Below are 22,568 nucleotides of genomic sequence, written 5' to 3' on the forward strand. Positions count from 1 at the left end.
ATCCTTAACAATTGACTCCGATATAGAAACATAGAAAATAGGTGCAGGAGTAGGCCATTCGGCCCTTCGAGCCTGCACCGCCATTTATTATGATCTTGGCTGATCATCCAACTCAGAACCCTGCACCAGCCTTCGCTCCATACCCCCGATCCCCCTAGCCACAAGGGCCATATCTAACTCCCTCTTAAATATAGCCAATGAACTGGCCTCAACTGTTTCCTGTGGCAGAGAATTCCACAGATTCACCACTCTCTGTGTGAAGAAGTTTTTCCTAATCTCAGTCCTAAAAGGCTTCGCCTTTATCCTCAAACCGTGACCCCTTGTTCTGGACTTCCCCAACATCGGGAACAATCTTCCCGCATCTAGCCTGTCTAATCCCTTTAGGATTTTATACGTTTCAATCAGATCCCCCCTCAATCTTCTAAATTCCAACGAGTACAAGCCTAGTTGATCCAGTCTTTCTTCATATGAAAGTCCTGCCATCCCAGGAATCAATCTGATGAACCTTCTTTGTATTCCCTCTATGGCAAGGATGTCTTTCCTCAGATTAGGGGACCAAAACTGCACACAATACTCCAGGTGTGGTCTCACCAAGGTCTTGTACAACTGCAGTAGTACCTCCCTGCTCCTGTACTTGAATCCTCTTGCTATGAATGCCAGCATACCATTCGCCTTTTTCACCTCCTGCTGTACCTGCCTGCCCACTTTCAATGACTGGTGTATAATGACACCCAGGTCTCGTTGCACCTCCCCTTTTCCTAATCGGCCACCATTCAGATAATAATCTGTTTTCCTATTTTTGCCACCAAAGTGGATAACTTCACATTTATCCACATTAAATTGCATCTGCCATGAATTTGCCCACTCACTCAACCTATCCAAGTCACCCTGCATCCTCTTAGCATCCTCCTCACAGCTAACACTGCCGCCCAGCTTCGTGTCATCCGCAAACTTGGAGATGCTGCATTTAATTCCCTCATCCAAGTCATTAATATATATTGTAAACAACTGGGGTCCCAGCACTGAGCCTTGCGGTACCCCACTAGTCACTGCCTGCCATTCTGAAAAGGTCCCGTTTATTCCCACTCTTTGCTTCCTGTCTGCTAACCAATTCTCTATCCACATCAATACCTTACCCCCAATACTGTGTGCTTTAAGTTTGCACACTAATCTCCTGCGTGGGACCTTGTCAAAAGCCTTTTGAAAATCCAAATATACCACATCCACTGGTTCTCCCCATCCACTCTACTAGTTACATCCTCAAAAAATTCTATGAGATTCGTCAGACATGATTTTCCTCTCACAAATCCATGCTGACTTTGTCCGATGATTTCACTGCTTTCCAAATGTGCTGTCATCACATCTTTGATAACTGACTCCAGCAGTTTCCCCACCACCGACGTTAGGCTAACTGGTCTATAATTCCCCGGTTTCTCTCTCCCTCCTTTTTTAAAAAGTGGGGTTACATTAGCCACCCTCCAATCCTCAGGAACTAGTCCAGAATCTAACGAGTTTTGAAAAATTATCACTAATGCATCCACTATTTCTTGGGCTACTTCCTTAAGCACTCTGGGATGCAGACCATCTGGCCCTGGGGATTTATCTGCCTTTAATCCCCTCAATTTACCTAACACCACTTCCCTACTAACATGTATTTCGCTCTACCTAACATGTATCTTTCCAACCACTGGGGTCAGTCTAACTGGTCTATAGTTTCCTTTCTGCTTCCTCCTTTCCGAAAGAGTGGAGTAGGTTTTAGATGGTCGGCACAATCAAATGGCACGCACTGTGTTGTTCTTTGCTCTAAATTTGTGTCTTTCTGTACGTGTAACATTAGCCACAACAACAGTATATCTCCAATGCCTGGAATTTGGCAATACTGCCATAAAGGATTCTCAAAGTTCAAAATAAATTCATTATCAAAGTACATACAGTACTATCTGAGGCACATATATACAGCTAGGGTATCTGAGACCTGTACACAGACCAGTGTTTGTCAGTGTGGAGCAGAGTGAGTCAGTAAATCTCGTGGGTGCAAAGGATATTGTGAATGGTGAGGGTGGAGCGCCTGGGGAGGGGTGAGGGACAGGTGGCAGGAGGTGGAGTGGGTGCAGACACACCCAGCCCTGAGCACCAGGCAAGCTCACTTGATTCCAAACAATTGGTTTATTGATCATTACAGAGTGTCTGTCTGTGCTTCCTGCTCCCTCCCCTCTCCCTTTCCCACTCTCAGTCCACAATAGAGACTCATATCAGAATCAGGTTCGTCATCACTCACATATGTCATGAAATTTTGTTTTTTTTTTTGTGGCAGCAGTACAGTGCAACACATAAAATTACTACAGTACTGTGTAAAGGTCTGTGGCACCCTAGCTATACATATGTGCCTAAAACTATTGCACAGCACTGTGTGTATCACCAAATATGACCCTGAGATTCGTTTTCAATCTGTCCAGCCAAGATTCATCAGAATTTCACATCATGTATATTTCTAAAACATTGCCTCTCTCCTGAGCTATCCCTAAAAAGGTTAATCAGTGAAAGAGATGAACACTTTGTAGAGCTTAGACTTTGGTCAGTGGCAGGTGTGTGTCATCACCACACACACTATATGCGTTGGTTTGGATTATGTTGCTGGTTATTTACTGGATAAGCACAGCAGAAGCAATGGCCCAGTCTGTTAATTAACTTTGAAGCTGTCCGCCACTGATGTCTTGTCTCTCCTGCTGTGAGGTTGTTGATGGGAAACTGGGGCTGCTTGCTGCGCTCTGTCGGTCGATTAATGATTCTGTTTGTTTGTCCTTCAAAAACTTTTCCTGCTGTCGAGCTGCCACAAATTGAGGGGAGAGTGGGAAAGTGAATTTCTTTCTTTCTTTCTTTTTCAATCTTTTTTATTGAGTTTCAAGTTGATAAACATAACAATGATAATGATACAAAGAGATCGGGATTACAATAATAATGATTGACATATACAGACACAGACTCCGAGTAACATATTTAATTTAAACCCCCCAATCTCTTAATAGTTGAACATGAAAAAGATTCAAAAAGAAGTTTTTACCCCTACACTAAAAAAACACAAAACAGAAACTGGGCTGCCATATTTCATCTGTTAAAATCATTATTTGTCATTAACTCTGCTCCTCTATACACAAACAAAAAGTTATTTAAAAGGATTCAGAAAAGGTCAGCTTACATCATAAGAAAATGTTGAATAAATGGCCTCAAAGTGTCTTCAAATTTAACCAAAGGATCAGTGGTACCACTCCAAGTTTAAACATGTTATAGTTTGGGAAAACCATTGAAATGTAGTAGGGGGATTAGAATCTTTCCATTTAAATAAAATGGATCTTCTGGCTATTAATGTAACAAATGCAATCAAACAACAAGCTGAAGGGGATAAATGAATAGAGTCTATCACTGGTAATCCAAAAATTTCAGTAATAGGATGAGGTTGTAAATCAATACGTAAAACTACTGAAATAATGTCAAAAATATCTTTCCAATATTTTTTCAAAAAAGGACATGTCCAAAACATATGTGTCAAGGAAGCTACCTCAGAATTACATCCGTCACAGACAGGATTTTATGACCATCAAAACAAGCTGACTTATCCTTAGACATATGGGCCCCATGACCCACCTTAAATTGTATCAAAGCGTGTCTAGCACACATTGAAGAAGTGTTAACTAGTTGGAGATTTTTCTCCAGAATTAAATCATAAACAATTGCTATTAAATTCTTTTGATAGGGGTTTAAACCTAAAAAATTTTCTGTAATTTCAGTTTGATGTGATATCGGAAAAGTAGGTAAAATAACCTTCAAAAAGTTTCTAATCTGTAAATATCTGAAAAAATGTGATCTAGGCAAATTATATTTATCAGACAACTGCTCAAAGGACATGAGACAATTATCCATGAATAAATCACAAAAACATATTATTCCCTTTGTTTTCCATAAAAGAAAAGCTTGATCAGTTCTGGATGGTTGGATGAAAAAATTGGATATAATAGGACTTGATAGGATAAATTTATTCAATCCAAAAAAATTACGAAATTGAAACCATATTCATATTATATGTTTAGTTATTGGATTAATCATTTGTTTATTCAGTTTAATAAGTGCAAAGGGAAGCGAAGCCCCTAAAATAGAAGCCAATAAGAACCACGTACTGACTCACACTCGAGATTCACCCATCGTGGATATTGAATTTCATCCAAATCTTGCGTCCAGAACGTTAGGTATCGAATACTAATTGCCCAATAATAGAACTAAAGTTCGGCAATGCCAAATCGCCATTTTTTAAATTTCTGTAAGTATTTCTTACTTAACCTAGGATTTTTATTCTGCCATATATATGAGGAAATTTAAGAATCAATAATACCAAAAAGGATTTAGAGATAAAGATTGGTACCACCTGAAATAGATACAGAAATCTAGGTAAAATAATCATCTTAATAGCATTGATTCGACCAATCAATGATAGGGACAATGGGGACTATTTAGTAAGCAGTTGTTTAACATGATCAATTAAGGGAAAAAAGTTAACTTTAAATAGATCCTTATGCTTCTTAGTAATTTTAACACCCAAATAAGTAAAATAATCAGTAACCAGTCTAAATGGTGATTGTCTATAGATTGGAACTTGCATATTTAATGGGAAAAGCTCAGTCTTATTAAGATTCAATTTATAACCAGAAAAACTACTAAACTGAGCAAGTAATAATATTACTGCAGGAATAGATTTCTCTGGATTAGAGATATATAGTAACAGGTCATCTGCATATAATGATACCTTATGCGTCTCATTCCCACAAATAATGCCAAATATATTGGGTGAATCATGAAGAGCGATTGCCAAGGGCTCCAAGGCAATATCAAATAGTAAAGGGCTGAAAGGACAGCCCTGACTGGTACCTCAAAAAAGCCTAAAAAAAAAGGGGATCTCTGATTATTAGTAAGTCCAGAAGTCAAAGGTGTGTGATATATCAATTTAATCCAAGATATGAATTTTGGGCTAAAACTGAATTTCTCAAGGATGTTAAATAAATATTCCCATTCGACTCTATCAAACGCCTTCTCGGCGGCAAGCAAAGTAACACATTCTGGAGTTTTAGATGAAGAAGTATATACAACATTCATCAACCTCCTAACGTTAAAATACGGATAATGATTATTGACAAATCCTGTCTGGTCATCAGAGACAATTTGTGGCAATACATTTTCCAATCTAATTGTTAATATTTTGGAAAAGATTTTGGAGTCCACATTCAACAAGGATATAGGTCTATACGGTGCACATTCAGTGGGGTCTTTTTTTCTTTTAGGAATTAAAGAAATAGATGCTTCATAAAAGAATTGTGGTAATTTACCTACAAATAAGGCATCCTTAAAAATTCTACATAACCAAGGAGAAAGTAAACTTGAAAAAGATTTTAAAAATTCTACTGTATACTCATCTAGGCCGGGTGCTTTACCAGAATTCATCAAAGAAATTGCTTTCTTTATTTCTTCTTCCATAATAGGTTCATGTAATGTTAGACATTCATTAAGTGGTAATTTCAGAATATTCAATTTTCTTAAAAATTCATGCATTATTGTAGAATCATCAGGAATTCTGATTGGTATAAAGAGATATGGAATTCTTGAAAAGCTTTATTAATTTCATCGTGATCAACCATCAATGTACCATCCTGATTACAAACTTTAATAATCTGACGTTTAGCCGAAGTAGCTTTCAATTGGTTGGCCAGTAATTTATCTGATTTATCACCATGTATATAAAATTGACTCTGAGATTTAAGTAATTGATTTTTAATTGGGGATGTTAATAATAAACTGCGTTGCATCTGAAGTTCCACTCTCTTTTTGTAAAGCTCCAAATTAGGAGTGACAGAATTTTTTTTTTATCAATTTCTTTAATCTTATCAACCAATGTACGTATTTCATTATTAATTCATTTTTTCAATCCAGCAGAATATGAAATAATTTGCCTACGGATATATGCTTTAAAAGTGTCCTATAATATCCCACTGGAAATTTCTTCTGTAAAATTAGTTGAGAAGAAAAAGGCAATCTGTTCTTTAATAAAGTTAACAAAATGTAAGTCCTGAAGCAGAGTAGAATTGAACTGCTATTGTTACATCAGTTAATTTGACTGAAAGTTTCAGGGGCGCAGAGACGGCAATTGCATCATACTTATAGGCTGTAACAGATGAAACTAATCAAGAGTCAATGAAAAAGTAGTCAATTCTGGAGTAATTATGATATTCATGAGAAAAATATGAGAACTCTTTATCATTAGGATGTAAAAACCTCCAAACTTCTAAAATTCTGGAGTCAACTAAAAAGGAGTTCATAAAAATAGCGGATTTGTTTGGAAGTAACTGACTGGGCGCAGACCTGTCCATCGAGGGATTCAGGCAACAGTTAAAATCTCCGCCCATTATCAATGTATATTAATTTAAATTAGGAAGAGATGCAAATAAAGGCTTAAAGAATTCAGGATAATCGGTATCTAGATATTAACGTAACAACTTTTGATTATAAAATAAACTAGTAATTAACAGAAGTCTACCATTCGGGTCTGAAGTTGTTTCATAGTGAACAAATGAGATCGAGGAATCTATAAAAATTGAGACTCCTTGCACCTTATCCTGTGAATTAGAGTGAAATTGTTGTTCCTTCCAAAACCTAAAACAACGCTGATTATCCTCCTTCCTTACATGAGTCTCCTGGGCAAAGATAATCTGAGCATTCAATCTATGAAAAACCTTAAAAATCCTTCTTCCGTTTAATTGGATGATTCAAACTATTCGTATTCCATGAAACAAAGTTAATGATATTATCCATTGTACTTGAATAAACCATGTGGTATGTAAAGGGTTAATCTTACTGCGCAGGAAACTCATGAAACAGGAAGAGGGAAAAAAGTTTAAAGAGGAACCGGAAGTAACGACAATTCAGACATATTTGTAGTTTCAGATCAGCCCAGATGGAAAAAACTAAACTAAAAATAGCCCACCCCCACCCAAAAAAAAGCCTGAAATCTGGCCAATAGACAGCCAACAACAGGAATTCTGCAGATACTGGAAATTCAAGCAACACACATCAAAGTTGCTGGTGAACGCAGCAGGCCAGGCAGCATCTGTAGGAAGAGGTGCAGTCGACGTTTCAGGCCGAGACCCTTCGTCAGGACAATAGACAGCCAGAAAGCTATCTAGACATTTCCCTACCCCCATCTCTCTTGAAGGCTAGCCTCCAATGAAAAAAGAATTCAAAACACCACCGGCAGTCAAAACATTGAGAAGAGAATGCCATAACAAGCACCAAACAAATGTTAAAAAAACAGCCGTTTGCAAAATATTTTGAAAGGCAAGATCTTCGAAAGTGAAGCGAAATACAATCTTATTAATATTTCAAGAAAAAAAATCAATCACCAAATCAGATTCTTAATTATAATAGAATAAAATATTAAAGGGAGAGAAAGAAAAAGGAACTTTAACATAAAAGCATGATGAATATCCATACTCCAAAAGTACGAGCATTATCAAACCAAGGGCAACATTCTTCAAACTTTAAAAGTCCAAATCTATGAACTGGTTATTAACTTATAAACAAATGAATACAGGTATGAGAAAATGGTAAATTTATTAGACAGCTGAGATCAAACGTTGATCCTCAAGGAACTGATAAGTTTCATCCACGGATTTAAACCAATCACGTGATTTATCAAGCAGAACAACCCTGAGGTGAGCTGGAAATAGCAGAACTGTTTGGAACTTTCTTTAATAGAGCTCGGACATCACCAGTTTATAAGTCAAATGAATACAAACATGAAGAAACAGCAAATTTATTAGACATCTGAGCTCAGACCTTGATCCTCAAGAAACTGATGTGCTTCATCCACGGATTTAAAACATTTACGTGATTTATCAGGCAGACCAACCCTTAGACGAGCTGGAAATAGCAGAGCTGGTCAGAAATTTCTTTGATATAATTCAGACATCACCAGTTTAAAAAGCGATGTTTCTTGCATTACCTCAGGACTGTAGTCTTCAACCAGACGAAACTTGAGATGTCCATGCACAATAACCCCTTTCCGACGAGCAATTCAAATCAAATACTCCTTAGTATGCACATAATGAAATCGGAGTATCACAGGTCAGGGTTTCAACTCCTTAAGGGTTTAACTCTTAAAGACCAGTGAACGCGACCGAGTATAGGGGGAGAAGAAAAAACATCGGAACCGAACACTTCCATTAAAAATTGAGAAAAGAATTTAGTAAAGGCACTGCTCTCAACGTCTTCACTGACTCCTATTATTCGCAAATTCTGTCTCCGACTATGACTCTCCAAATCAATAGTCTTGACTTCATACTGTTCCAGTGTTTGAGTGGTCGAAGTTAATTTCTTTTCCAATAGATCGAGCCTGCGATCTCTCTGTCTCCCAGCTTCAACGAGTTCAGAAATTTGTCGTTGTTGTTTTTCGCTCTCCTGCTTAAGTACTGCCAATCTACCTTCGATCTCCTTTAACAATACTTCCAAAGTAGCAAATCTTATATCAAATTTATCATCCAAGAGCTTCGAGATAGCCTCCAGAGTAAGTTGAGACTGTTTAGGCTGTTCAAAAACACCTTCTTTCTTTCCATTTCCATTACTGGCTTCCCTGCCTTCAGCTAATGCCTTTTTTCCTCTGGTGGTCAATTCCATCGATTAAAAATCAAAATTCAAGCATATAAAAGTGTTATAAACACTTTGATATAGATAGTAGAAGGGTGGTAAGAAGATTGAAAAATGAATGGAGCAAAGCCAAAATGTGACCTAATCCATCTAGCGACCGAAGAGAGATCCCAGGAAATTTCTGAGTATACCTCTATGCTAATGGAATGCCATTGTGATGCTGCTGTGTCTACCCACTTTTGGAAACTTCAAAGAAAATTCATTATCAAAGTGCATACATTATATGTCAAAATACTGATTCATTTTCTTGCATGTATTTACAGTAGACCAAAGAAATACAATAGAATCAATGAAAAATCACACACAAAAAGTGATACAACCAATATACAAAGAAGACAAACTGTGCAAATAGGAAAAAACTAAATAAGTAATTCAGAGAGCATGAGTTGTAGAGTTCTTCAAAGTGAGAATCAGTTCCATGAAGAGGTGAGTGAAGTTGTGTTCACTGGTTCAGAACCTGATGGTCAATAGGTATTAACCGTTTCTGAACCTCGCAGTGAAGCAGCATTGGTTGAAAGTACAAATTCAGAAACTGACAGAGTGCGTGTCTCTGTCTGTGCGTATGTGTGTCTGTGTGTGTGTCTGTATGTGTGTCTGTCTATCTGTGTCACATAATGTTTGTTTAATAACATTGGCTTTGTTTACCCATGACACTGTTTACCCAGAACAACTGGAAAATTATGAATAAAAGTCCAAAAAAATACTGGTAATGCTGGAAGTCTGGGTAAAAAATTAGAAAATGCTAGGAGAGCTCAGGAGGCCAGTCGGAATCCGGGGAAGGAGAAACCGTAAACGTTTTGGGTATGTGACCCTTCATCAGAATAGAATTCAGCTGAAGGATCCCAAGGTACTCTAAACACAAGAGATTCTGCATAGAAGCATAGAAAATAGGTGCATGAGTAGGCCATTCAGCCCTTCGAGCCTGCACCGCCATTCAGTATGATCATGGCTGATCATCCAACTGAGAACCCTGTACCAGCTTCCCTCCATACCCCCGATCCCTTTAGCCACAAGGGCCATATCTAACTCCCTCTTAAATATAGCCAATGAACTGGCCTCAGCTGTTCCCTGTGGCAGAGAATTCCACAGATTCACCACTCTCTGTGTGAAGAAGTTTTTCCTAAGCTCAGTCCTAAAAGGCTTCCCCTTTATCCTCAAACTGTGACCCCTTGTTCTGGACTTCCCCAACATCGGGAACAATCTTCCTGCATCTAGCCTGTCCAATCCCTTTGGGATTTTAAATGTTTCAATAAGATCCCCCCCTCAATCTTCTAAATTCCAACGAGTATAAGCCTAGTCGATCCAGTCTTTCATCATGTGAAAGTCCTGCCATCCCAGGAATCAATCTGGTGAACTTTCTTTGTACTCCCTCTATGGCAAGGATGTCTTTCCTCAGATTAGTGGACCAAAACTGCACACAATACTCCGGGTGTGGTCTCACCAAGGCCTTGTACAACTGCAGTAGTACCTCCCTGCTCCTGTACTCGAATCCTCTTGCTATGAATGCCAGCATACCATTTGCCTTTTTCACCACCTGCTGTACCTGCATGCCCACTTTCAATGACTGGTGTACAATGACACCCAGGTCTCGTTGCACCTCCCCTTTTCCTAATCGTTCAGATAATAATCTGTTTTCCTGTTCTTGCCACCAAATTGGATAACCTCACATTTATCCACATTAAATTGCATCTGCCATGAATTTGCCCACTCACCTAACCTATCCAAGTCACCCTGCATCCTCTTAGCATCCTCCTCACAGCTAACACTGCCACCCAGCTTCATGTCATCCGCAAACTTGGAGATGCTGCATTTAATTCCCTCATCCAGGTCATTAATATATATTGTAAACAACTGGGGTCCCAGCACTGAGCCTTGCGGTACCCCACTAGTCACTGTCTGCCATTCTGAAAAGGTCCCGTTTATTCCCACTCTTTGTTTCCTGTCTGCCAACCAATTCTCTATCCACATCAATACCTTACCCCCAATACTGTGTGCTGTAAGTTTGCACACTAATCTCCTGTGTGTGACCTTGTCAAAAACCTTTTGAAAATCCAAATATACCACATCCACTGGTTCTCCCCATCCACTCTGCTAGTTACATCCTCAAAAAATTCTATGAGATTCGTCAGACATGATTTTCCTTTTAGAAATCCATGCTGACTTTGATGATTTCACCGCTTTCCAAATGTGCTGTTATCACATCTTTGATAACTGTCTCTAGCAGTTTCCCCACCACCGATGTTAGGCTAACTGGTCTATAATTCCCCGGTTTCCCTCTCCGTCCTTTTTTAAAAAGTGGGGTTACATTAGCCACCCTCCAATCCTCAGGAACTAGTCCAGAATCTAAAGAGTTTTGAAAAATTATCACTAATGCATCCACTATTTCTTGGGCTACTTCCTTAAGCACCCTGGGATGCAGACCATCTGGCCCTGGGGATTTATCTGCCTTTAATCCCTTCAATTTACCTAACACCACTTCCCTACTAACATGTATTTCCCTCAGTTCCTCCATCTCACTGGACCCTCTGTCCCCTACTATTTCTGGAAGATTATTTATGTCCTCCTACGTGAAGACAGAACCAAAGTAGTTATTCAATTGGTCTGCCATGTCCTTGCTCACCATAATCAATTCACCTGTTTCTGTCTGTAGGGGACCTACATTTGTCTTAACCAATCTTTTTCTTTTCACACATCTATGAAAGCTTTTACAGTCAGTTTTTATGTTCCCTGCCAGTTTTCTCTCATAATCTCTTTTCCCCTTCCTAATTAAGCCCTTTGTCCTCTTCTGCTGGACTCTGCAGATGCTGGAAATCCAGAGCAAAACACACAAAATACTGGAGGAACTCAGCAGGTCACACAGCGTCGACGGAAATGTACAGAAAGTCATTGTTTTGTGATAAGACCTTTAACGTCAACTGTTAACTTGCTGAGTCTAGTAGTTTGTGTTGCCCAAAAGACTCTGATGTTTTGTAGGATGCGGACCACAGACTGCTGGATCACAGTACCAACAAGATCAATTTGCTGGTTTCCTGAACAGAATGTTGACCAGTGTCTGTTCTCCCCACTCTCTCGTGTTCTCAGTGTCTGTTCTTCCCTGTTCTCAGTGTTATCCCCCGTTCTCAGTTCCTGTTCTCACCATGCTTAGTGCGTTCTCTCCAGTTACTAGTGGCTGTTCTCTCAGTTCTCATTGTCCTCTTCCCCCATTCTCAGAGTCCCTGTTCTCAGTGTTTGTTCTCCCGTTCTCAGTGTCTGTTCTCCCCGTTCTCAGTGTCTGTTCTCCCCGTTCTCAGTGTATGTTCTCCCTGTTCTCAGTGTTTGTTCTCCCATTCTGTGTTTGTTCTCCGCGTTCTCAGTGCCTGTTCTCCCCGTTGTCAGTGTTTATTCTCCCCATTCTCAGTGTCTGTTCTTCCCGTTCTCAGTGCCTGTTCTCCCCATTGTCAGTGTTTATTCTCCCCATTCTCAGTGTCTGTTCTTCCCGTTCTCAGTGTCTGTTCTCCCGTTCTCAGTGTCTGTTCTCCCCGTTCTCAGTGTCTGTTCTCCCCGTTCTCAGTGTCTGTTCTCCCGTTCTCAGTGTCTGTTCTCCCGTTCTCAGTGTCTGTTCTCCCGTTCTCAGTGTCTGTTCTCCCGTTCTCAGTGTCTGTTCTCCCGTTCTCAGTGTTTGTTCTCCCTGTTCTCAGCGTCTGTTCTCCCTGTTCTCAGCGTCTGTTCTCCCCGTTCTCAGTGTCTGTTCTCCCCGTTCTCAGTGTTTGTTCTCCCTGTTCTCTCGGTTCACAGTGTCTGTTTTTCCCCATTCTCGGTGGCTGTTGTCCCCTTTTCTCACTGTCTGTTCTCCATTTTTCTTATTGTCTGTTCTCAGTGTCTCTTCACACCGTTTGTTGTCCCCTGTTCTGAGTCTAGATTCTCCCCGATCTCAATGTCTGCTTTCCCGTTTTCAGTGTCTCAGTGCTTGTTCTCCCTCGTTTTCAGTGTCTGCTCTCCTCTGTTCTGTGTATCTTTCCCTGTTCTCAGAGTCTGTTCCCCACTTTACTCAGTGTTTTATACCCCCGTTCTCAGTGGTTGTTCTCTCAATATCACAGTCTTCTCTCCCCAATTGTTAGTGTCTCTTTGTGCCTGTTTTCCCCCAATCTCAGTGTCTATTCTCCCCAGTAAAGAGTGTCTGTCCATCTCCATTCTTAGTGTCTATTCTTTCCCATTGTCAGTGTCTATTCTCAGTACCACGTTCTCAGTGACTCTTGCCCCCCCCCTCCCCATTCTGAGTTTCTGTTCCTGGGTTTCGGTGAGTGTCTCTCCCATTCTCAGTAACTATTCTGCCCCATTCTCCGTGTCTGTTCTCCCACGATCTCACTCCCTGTTCTCCGCCGTTAACACTGTCCGTCCTCCCCTGTTCTTTGTGTCTGTTCCCCCGATTCTAAGTGTCTGACGTCCCCGTTGTCGGTGTCTGACGTCCCCGTTGTCGGTGTCTGTTGTCCTTGTTGTCGGTGTCTGTTGTCCCCGTTGTCAGTGTCTGTTGTCCTTGTTGTCAGTGTCTGCCGTCCCCATTTTCAGAGGGTCTGTTCTCCCCTGTCCATACGATTTGTTCTCAGTGTCTGTCTTTCCGTCTGTTGTCCCCTGTTCTCAGTGTCTGTTCTCTGTCTCAGTGCCACTTGTCCCCTGTGTTCAGTGTCTTTTATCTCACGTTCTCATTCTCTGTTCTCCCGGGTTCTCAGTGCCAGTTGTCCACCATTCCCAGTGTCTGTTCTCTCCCACTCTCAGTGTCTGTTCTCCACGTTCTGAGTGCCAGTGCCTATTCATTCCCATTCTCAGTGTCTGTTCCCACCATTCTCAGTGTAACTTCCCAGTTGTCAGTGTCTGCTGTCCCCATCTTCTAAACGTCCATTTTCCATGCTCTCCCAATTTCTCAGTGCCTGTTCTCCCCATTCTCAATGTCTGTTCTCCCCCATTCTCACTGTTAGATGTGTCGAGGCCTAATTTGGAGTACTGAGTGCAGTTCTGGTCACCTCTCTATAGGAAAGATGTAAACAAGGTTGAAATAGTACAGAGAAAATTTACAAGGATGTTGCCAGGTCTGGAGGACCTGAGTTATAAGGAACAATTGAATAGGTTAAGGCTGTATTCCTGACTGCAGGGGGATTTGATAGAGGGGTTATGAGGGGTATAGATAGGGTAAATACAAACAGGCTTTTTCCACTGAGGTTGGGAGCAACTAGAACGAGAGATCAGGAGTTAAGGAGGGAAAGTGAACTGTTTTAGGGGAACATGAAGGGAAACTTTACTCAAAGAGTGATCAGAGTGTGGAACAAGTGGTGAGCTGAAGTGGTGCATTTGAGTTTGATTTCAGCATTTGTGAGAAATACGGATGGAAGGGGTAGGGAGAGTTTTGGTCTGCGTGTGAATCAGCGGGACTAGGCAGATTAATTCAGTGACTGGTGGTGTTCTGCAGGGTTTGGGATTGGGATTGCTTTTTATGCTGTATAGATCATGGAATAGATGGATTTGTTGCCAAGTTTGTAAGTGAGATGAAGCTGGGTGAAGAGGCAGGTAGGATTGAGGAAACAGGTAGACTGCAAAAGGACTGAAACAGGTTAGGAGAATGGGCAAAAGAGTGGCAAATGAAATACAATGTTGGAAAATGCATGGCCATACACCTTGGTGGAAGAAACAACTGCGGACAATTTTCTGAATGGGGAGAAAATGCAGAAAACTGAGATGCAGAGGGACTTGGGAGTTCTTGTGCAGGATTTCCTAAAGGTTAACTTGCACGTAGAGTCAGTGGTGAGAAAGGCAAATGCAATGTTCAAAGGTCAAGTTTAATGTCAGAGAAATGTATACAATATACATCCTGAAATGATTTTTCTTCGCAAAACATCCACGAAAACAGAGAAGTGTCCCAAAGAATGAACGACGGTTAAACATGAGACCCCAAGTCTCCCCCAGCTCCCCACTCCCACACGTAAGTGGTAGCGAGCAACAATCCCCCCTCCCCCCACCAGCAAAAATAAACGTGCATCGGTACCATCACCAAGCCCAAGCATGTGCTAAGCAATAGCAAAGACACAGACTAAAGGTACCCTAAAGCTTTGCATTTCATCCAATTTCGACAAACCACAGGTTCTCTCTCTTCCTGGCAAGGGAGAGGGAGGTGTTCTCCGTTTTCACAGTGGGCGGGAGACTCAACAACCCGTGGTTTACAATCTTAAAAATCCGTTTTGTCACTTTTTTTGAGCTGTGTCCGAAGATCGCAAAGACCTCGGATCTTCGGGCCCACAGCGAAAGATTTTCCGGCCTCCCCGACTACACATGAGTCTCCAGCCATGACACCGACCCTTGATCTGCCCATCTCCAGAGCCCTGAGATCATAGGCTTCCTAACACGATCGAGACTCTCAGGCCAAACCCTTGGCATGTCGAATAATGGCCGGTCGTGGAACCCCGAGAACGGGTCCCATTCCCGCAAAGAACTGAAGCCTGCGTGTAACTCCAGGTCAGGGTCTTCAAAACAACCCTGAAAAGGACAAATAAGATAATAAAGGTAGAAATAGAGCTGTTTCTGAAGATGCAAGCATTCATTTCAAGAGGTCTAGAATACAAGAGCAGGAATGTGATGCTGAAGCTCTATAAGGCACTGGTGAGGCCTCACCTTGAGTATTGTGAACAGTTTTGGGCTCCTCATTTAAGAAAAATGTGCTGGCATTGGAGAGGGTTCAGAGGAGGTTCATGAGGATGAATTCAGGAATGAAAGAGTTGTCATACAAGGAACATATGAAAGCTCTGGGTCTGTACTCACTGGAATTTTATAGGATAGGGGGGGATCTCACTGAAACCTTTCAAATGTTGAAAGGCCCAGACAGAACAGGTGTGGAAAGAAAAAGAGGGCACAGCCTCAGTATAGAGGGATGTCCATTTAAAACAGAGACACAGAGGTATTTATTAAGCCAGAGGGTGGTGAATTGTGGGATTTATTACCACAGGCAGCTGTGGAAGTCAGGTCTTTGGGTGTATTTAAGGCAGAACTTGATAGGTTCTTGATTGGACAGGGCATTAAAGGTTATGGGGAGAGGGCCGGGGAGTGGGGCTGAGGAGGGGGAGAAAAGATCAGCCATGATTGAATGGCAGAGCAGAATCGATGTGCCAAGTGGCCTAATTCTGCTCCTATGCCTGTTTCTGTCCTGTGGTTTTCTGTGACTCATAGTCTTGTTGATGTTCTTGTCAAGAAATGCACATTTGATTGGTAGTTCACGAAGCCATGGTTACATCTAATGCTAAATCAGTGTTTCTTTTCTGTTTAGACTACAGTGATTGAATATGTCAAACCCTCTGATCTTAAAAAGGACATGAATGAAACCTTCCGAGAAAAGTTTCCCCATATCAAGTTGACCCTCAGTAAGATAAGAAGGTAAGACAGACAGTCACTCTGGGATCAAAACGGCCTGGTCAGTTCCCATGGTTTTGGGGGAAGGTAAAGGAGGAAGAGCAACCCTGATAGATTGACTGTGGTTTTATAATGTTGTTACACTGATAGCAGGGAGAGAGCCCTCTGAATTCTGAGTTGTTCTCATACTGGCTGACTTTCACAGAAACATAGAAAACCTACAGCACAATACAGGCCCTTCGGCCCACAAAGCTGTGTCGAACATGCCCCTGCTTTAGAAATTACCCATAGCCCTCCATTTTCCTAAGCTCCATGTACCTGTCCGTGATCTAATACAGACCCGTAAATTCTAATGTCGGAATAAAAGTTGAATATACTTAATCACAGAGAAAAACATAAATCAATTGCACAGAAGGCAGAACAGTTAGAGTTTGTTTATATCAGGCCAGGGAACAAAGTTCAAAAAAAATCATTTTATTATCACAGTGTCAATAAGATCATAAGACAATAAAACTTAGGAACATAATTAGGCCATTTGGCTTATTGAGTCTGTTCTGCCATTCACCCATGGCTGATCCTTTTTTCCCCCTCCTCAGCCCCAGTCCCCACCCTTCTCTCCATAACCTTGGATGCCATGTCCAATCAAAAACCTATCAAGCTGTGCCTTAGATACACCCAACAACCTGGCCTCCACAGCTGCCTGTGGTAATAAATTACTCAAATTCACCACCTTCTGGCTAAAGAAATTTCTCCACATCTGTTTTAAATGGATGCCCCTCTATCCTGAGGCTGTGCCCTCTTGTCCTAGACTCCCCCACCATGGGAAACATCCTTTCCATATCTACTCTGTCTAGGCCTTTCAACATTCGAAAGGTTTCAATGAGAACCACCTTCATCCTTCTGAATTCCAGAGTACAGACCCAAAGCCATCAAACATTCCTTGTATGATAACTCTTGTCTTTCCCGGATTCATCCTTGTGAACCTTCTCTGAAACCTGTTCACAATATTCAAGATGAGGTCTCACCAGTGCCTTACAAAACCACAGCATCACATCGCTGCTCTTGTCTTCTAGACCTCTGGAAATGAATGCTAACATTGCAGTTGCTTTCCTCACGGCCATCTCTACCTACAGGTTAACCTCGGGGGCGGGGCCTTTTGCACAAGAACTCCCAAGTCCCTTTGCATCTCAGGTTTTTGGATTTTCTCCCCATTTAGAAAATAGTTTGCATATTTATTTCTGCTACCAAAGTGCATGACCATGCATTTTCCAACATTGTCTTTCATTTGCCACTCTCTTGCCCATTCTCCTAATCTGTCTAAGTCCATCTGCAGCCTTCCTGTTTCCTCAAAACTACCTGCCCCTCCACCAAGTTTCATATCATCTACAAACTTGCATTTCTACTATCTAAATCATTGATATACAGTATAAAAAATGTGGTCCCAACAACAGCACCTGCAGAACACCACTACTCACTGGCAGCCAACCAGAAAAGAATCCTTTTATTCCCACTCGCTGCCTCCTACCAATCAGCCAATGCTCTAACCATGCCAGTAACTTTAATACTAAGGGCTCTCAACTTGGTAAGCAGCCTCATGTGTGGCACCTTGTCAAATGCTTTTTGATTGTTCAAATATAGAACATCAACTTCATCCCCTTTATCCATCCTACTTGTAATCTCTTCAAAGAATTCCAACAGGTTTCTTAGGCAAGATTTTCCCTTAAGAAAGCCATGCTGACTTTGTCCTATCCTGTTCTGTGTCACCAAGTACTCCATAACCTCATCCTTAACAATTGACACCAACATCTTCCCAACCACTGAGATTAGGCTAACTAGTCTATAATTTCCTTCCTGCTGCCTTTCTCCTTTCCTAAAGAGTGGAGTGACATTTGCATTTTTCCAGTCTTCTGGCACCATGCCTGAGTCCAATGGTATTTGAAAGATCACTGCTAATGCCTCCATATTTTCTACCGCTACCTCTTTCAGAACCTGAGAGTGCAGTTCATCTGCTCCAGATGACTTCTGTACCCTTGGGCCTTTCAGCTTTTTGAGCACCTTCTCCCTCGTAATAGTGACTGCACTCACTTCTCTTCCCTCACACCCTTCAACATCTGGCACACTGCTAGTGAAGACTGTTGCTAAATACTCACTTAGTTCATCTGCCACTTCCCTGTCCCCTGTTATGATTTCTTCTGCCTCATTTTCCAGCGGTCCCATATCCACTCTCATCTCTCTTTTATTTTTCACGTACTTGAGAAAGCTTTTACTATCCACTTTGCAAGCTTGCTTTCATATTTCATCTTTTTCCTCCTAATGATTCTTTTAGTTGCTCTGTAGGATTTTAAAAGTTTCCCAGTCCTCTATCTTCCCACAAATTTTTGCTTTGTTGTATGCCCTCTTTGACTTCCCTTATTGTACTATTTGTTGTACAGTTGTATTATTTTGCCCTTTGAGTATTTCTTCATTTTTGGAATACATCTATACTGCACCTTTCTCATTTTCCCCAGAAATGCATGCCATTACTGCTCTGCTGACATCCCTGCCAGCAGCTCCTTCCAATTTACTTTGGCCAACCCCTCTCTCATACCACTGTAATTTCCCTTACTCCACTGAAATACTGCTGCATCAGACTTTATGTTCTCCCTATCAAATATCAAGTTGAACTCAATCATATTGTGATCACTGTCTCCTAAAGGTTCTTTTACCGTAAGTTCCCTAATGGCCTCCAGTTCATTACATAACACCCAATCTGACAAACTGCTGTAAAAAGCCAATGCGTAGACATTCAACAAATTCACTCTCTTGAGATCCATTATCAACCTGATTTTCCCAGTTGACCTGCATGTTGAAATCTCCCATGACTGTCATAATATTGTCCTTTTGACACGCCTTTTCTATTTTCTGTTGCAATCTGTGGTTCATGTCCCAGCTCCTGTTGGGAGGTCTGTATATAACTGCCATCAGGGTCCTTTTACCCTTACAGTTTCTGACTCAACCCACAAGGATTCAACATCTTCTGATCCTATGTCACATCTTTCCATTGATTTGATGCCATTCTTTACCAGCAGAGACCCCACCCCCTCTGCCTACCTCCCGACACAATGTGTAAGTTGGAAGTTGTAATGTTGGGACTTTCAGCTCCCAACTACAACCATCCTTCAGCCACGATTCAGTGATGGCCACATCATTATACCCAACAATCTATAATAGTGCGACAGGATCATCCACCTTATTTCTTATACTCCGTGCATTGAGATATAACACTTTGAGCACCGTATTTGCTACCCTTTTTAATTCTGCAGCCTTCGCTAAAGCTGTCATGGAAATGATCCTTTGTCCAAGGGCAAGGAACACTTCAATGAACCTCCTTCCCTATCATCCTCAACGTGAGTGCCCTCCAGGATGTGTTTGAGTGACACCAGCTGGTGCGTTTGCCAATCCCTTAGCATTCTAGAAGTGAAGATCTTTATCACGTTTGCCTTAAATTTACTTCCACGGTGTTCTTTAAACATGCTGCTTTTTACCACAATAACAGGCTCAAAGTGCTGGAGGAACTCAACGGCTCGAGTAGCATCTATACAGAAGAATAAAGAGCCCGTGTTTCATACTGAGACCCTTCATCGGGGCCATAGTGTCAACCAGCTATTCCCCTCCATAGATGCTGCCTGACCTGCTGAGTTTCTCCAGCATTCTGTGTGTGTTGCTCTGGATTTCCAGCGTCTGCAGAATCTCTCATGTTTCTAATTTTCTGCTTTAATTAACCTCGGTTAATATGATGACTTTGGTGACACACATATAAAACAGATATCTTGTACAAACAAAAAGAACTCGATATACATGTCCTGAAGAAACATTATTGCCCCAGGACTACTTGAATTTCACGCCGTTGTATTTGTTTGGGAAGAAAGATTACTTACGGTATTTTTGATTTCCGCAGTCTGAAACGGGAGATGAGGAAGCTAGCACAAGAGGACTGTGGTCTGGAAGAGCCAACCGTGGCCATGGCCTTTGTCTACTTTGAGAAACTGGCACTCAAAGGCAAACTGAACAAACAAAACCGCAAGCTCTGTGCAGGTGCCTGCGTTTTACTAGCAGCCAAAGTAGGCAGCGATCTACGAAAGCATGAAGTCAAACATCTGATCGATGTAAGTACCTGAGAGGGAGAGAATGAGAGAGAGAGAGAGAGAGGCATATGGTGCATTGGCCTTCCTCAATCGTGGAATTGAATTTAGGAGCCGAGAGGTAATGTTGCAGCTATATAGGACCCTGGTCAGACCCCAGTTGGAGTACTGTGCTCAATTCTGGTCACCTCACTACAGGAAGGATGTGGAAACTATAGACAGGGTGCAGAGGAGATTTACAAGGATGTTGCCTGGATTGGGGAGCATGCCTTATGAGAATAGGTTGAGTGAACTCGGACTTTTCTCCTTGGAGTGACAGAGGATGAGAGGTGACCTGATAGAGGTGTATAAGATGATGAGAGGCATTGATCATGTGGATAGTCAGAGGCTTTTTCCCAGGGCTGAAGTGGTTGCCACAAGAGGACACAGGTTTAAGGTGCTGGGGGGTAGGTACAGAGGAGATGTCAGGGGTAAGTTTTTAACTCAGAGAGTGGTGAGTGCGTGGAATGGGCTGCCGGCAACGGTGGTGGAGGCGGATACAATCGGGTCTTTTAAGAGACTTTTGGATAGGTACATGGAGCTTAGAAAAATAGAGGGCTATGGGTAAGCCTAGTAATTTCTAAGGACATGTTCCGAACAACTTTGTGGGCCGAAGGGCCTGTATTGTGCTGTATGTTTTCTATGTTTCTATGAGAGAGAAAGGGAGGGAAAGAGAGAGAACGAGAGAGAGAGGGGAGAAAAAGAGAAAAAAATGAATAGATTAAATATTGAGATTGAACACCATGACACAATACACTGTTGAGGCAAACAAGCTAATCTTAATCTTACCAGGAATGAATCAATGTATGAGGAATATTGGATGACTCTAGGCCTGTACTCACTGGAGGTTAGAACAACGAGGGGGATCTCATTGAAACCTATAGAATATTGTAAGGCCTAGATAGAATGGGTGTGGAGAGAATGTTTCCTATAGTGGGGAAGTCCAATACCAGAGGGCACAGTCTCAGAATAGAGGGACGTCCGTTTAGAATGGAGATGAGGAGGAATTTCTTTATTTGTTTCTATATTTTGAAATTAATAAAAAGATTGAAAAAGAAAGAAAGAATTTCTTTAGCCAGAGGGTGGTGATTATGTGGAATTCATTGTCACAGACGGCTGTGGAGGCCAAGTCATTTGGTATATTTAAAGTGGAGCTTGATAGATTCTTGATTAGTCAGGGGGTCAAAGGTTACAAGGAAAAGACAGGAGGGTGGAGTTGAGAGGGAAAGTAGATCAGCTATAATGGAATGGCAGAGCACAGTTGATGGCCTAATAGCCCAATTTTGCTCCCATGTCTGATGGTCTTATGGAGAGATGCAGAGAGAGGTGAATATACGGAACAAGCTCCCAGTTTCACTACAACAGTTTCATTTAGGAAACACTTACATAGGGATGGAGGGGTGGGGTTTATAGAAATATGGTCCTAACACAGATAATTGTGACAGGCAGTGTGGGCTGGTGTCTGTGCCATGTATCTCTGAGACTCCAACCTCTGCCAGTGTACTTGCTAGACTCTGCACTATCCAGACCACCATGGCATCTACGTGTTTCGTATCACCCCTTTCTCCAAATTTCCAAAATCAATTTGATTTATTTCAGTGTGAGGACACCGTATCGGTGAGATCCACCATTCAGTGTGAGGACACCGCATCGGTGAGATTCACGATTCAGTGTGAGGACACCGTATCGGTGAGATCCACGATTCAGTGTGAGGGCACCGTATCGGTGAGATCCACGATTCAGTGTGAGGGCACCGTATCGGTGAGATCCACCATTCAGTGTGAGGACACCGTATCGGTGAGATCCACGACTCAGTGTGAGGACGCTATATCTTTATATCTTGTACTATACTGATGCCTCAAAACAAAAACATTCATGACATGTTAGTGCTCTTCTGATTCCGACTCTTTAAGCATGAGCTAAGAGGAAGAATATAAAACACAGTGCTTCAATTTCAGACGATTATATTAAATGTTTCAATTAGATTAGTTTATTTATTACATGTGCCTCGAAACGCATCAAATCAAATCAGATGATATTAAAGAGATTAGCTTTACTTGTCACATGAACATCAAAGCACACTGGGAAACGTGTCATTTGCATCACATTAAATCAGTGAGCATTGTGCTGGGCAGCCCACATGCCTGCCACAGTTCTAGCCCCACAACTCACTGACACTGTCGGAATGTGGGAGGAAATTGGAGCACCTTGAGGAAACCCACACAGTCATGAGGGAAATGTACAAACTTCCTCCAGACTGCAGTGGGAATTGAACCCCTATCTTGCAGATGGTGATGT

At 41.6% G+C, this 22,568-nt stretch overlaps 1 protein-coding gene across 1 annotated transcript in view; it reads left to right on the forward strand.

Annotated features, from left to right (window-relative positions):
• Positions 1-22,568, forward strand: part of cables1 (Cdk5 and Abl enzyme substrate 1) — a 193,716-nt gene that overhangs the window by 169,257 nt on the left and 1,891 nt on the right. Inside the window, exons 8-9 of the mRNA XM_072271720.1 lie at positions 16,028-16,134; positions 20,048-20,255. Coding sequence (XP_072127821.1) covers positions 16,028-16,134; positions 20,048-20,255 — 315 coding nt within the window. The remainder of the gene's footprint in view (positions 1-16,027; positions 16,135-20,047; positions 20,256-22,568) is intronic.

This window comes from Mobula birostris, chromosome 1, assembly GCF_030028105.1.
Source record: "Mobula birostris isolate sMobBir1 chromosome 1, sMobBir1.hap1, whole genome shotgun sequence".
NCBI lineage: Eukaryota > Metazoa > Chordata > Chondrichthyes > Myliobatiformes > Myliobatidae > Mobula > Mobula birostris.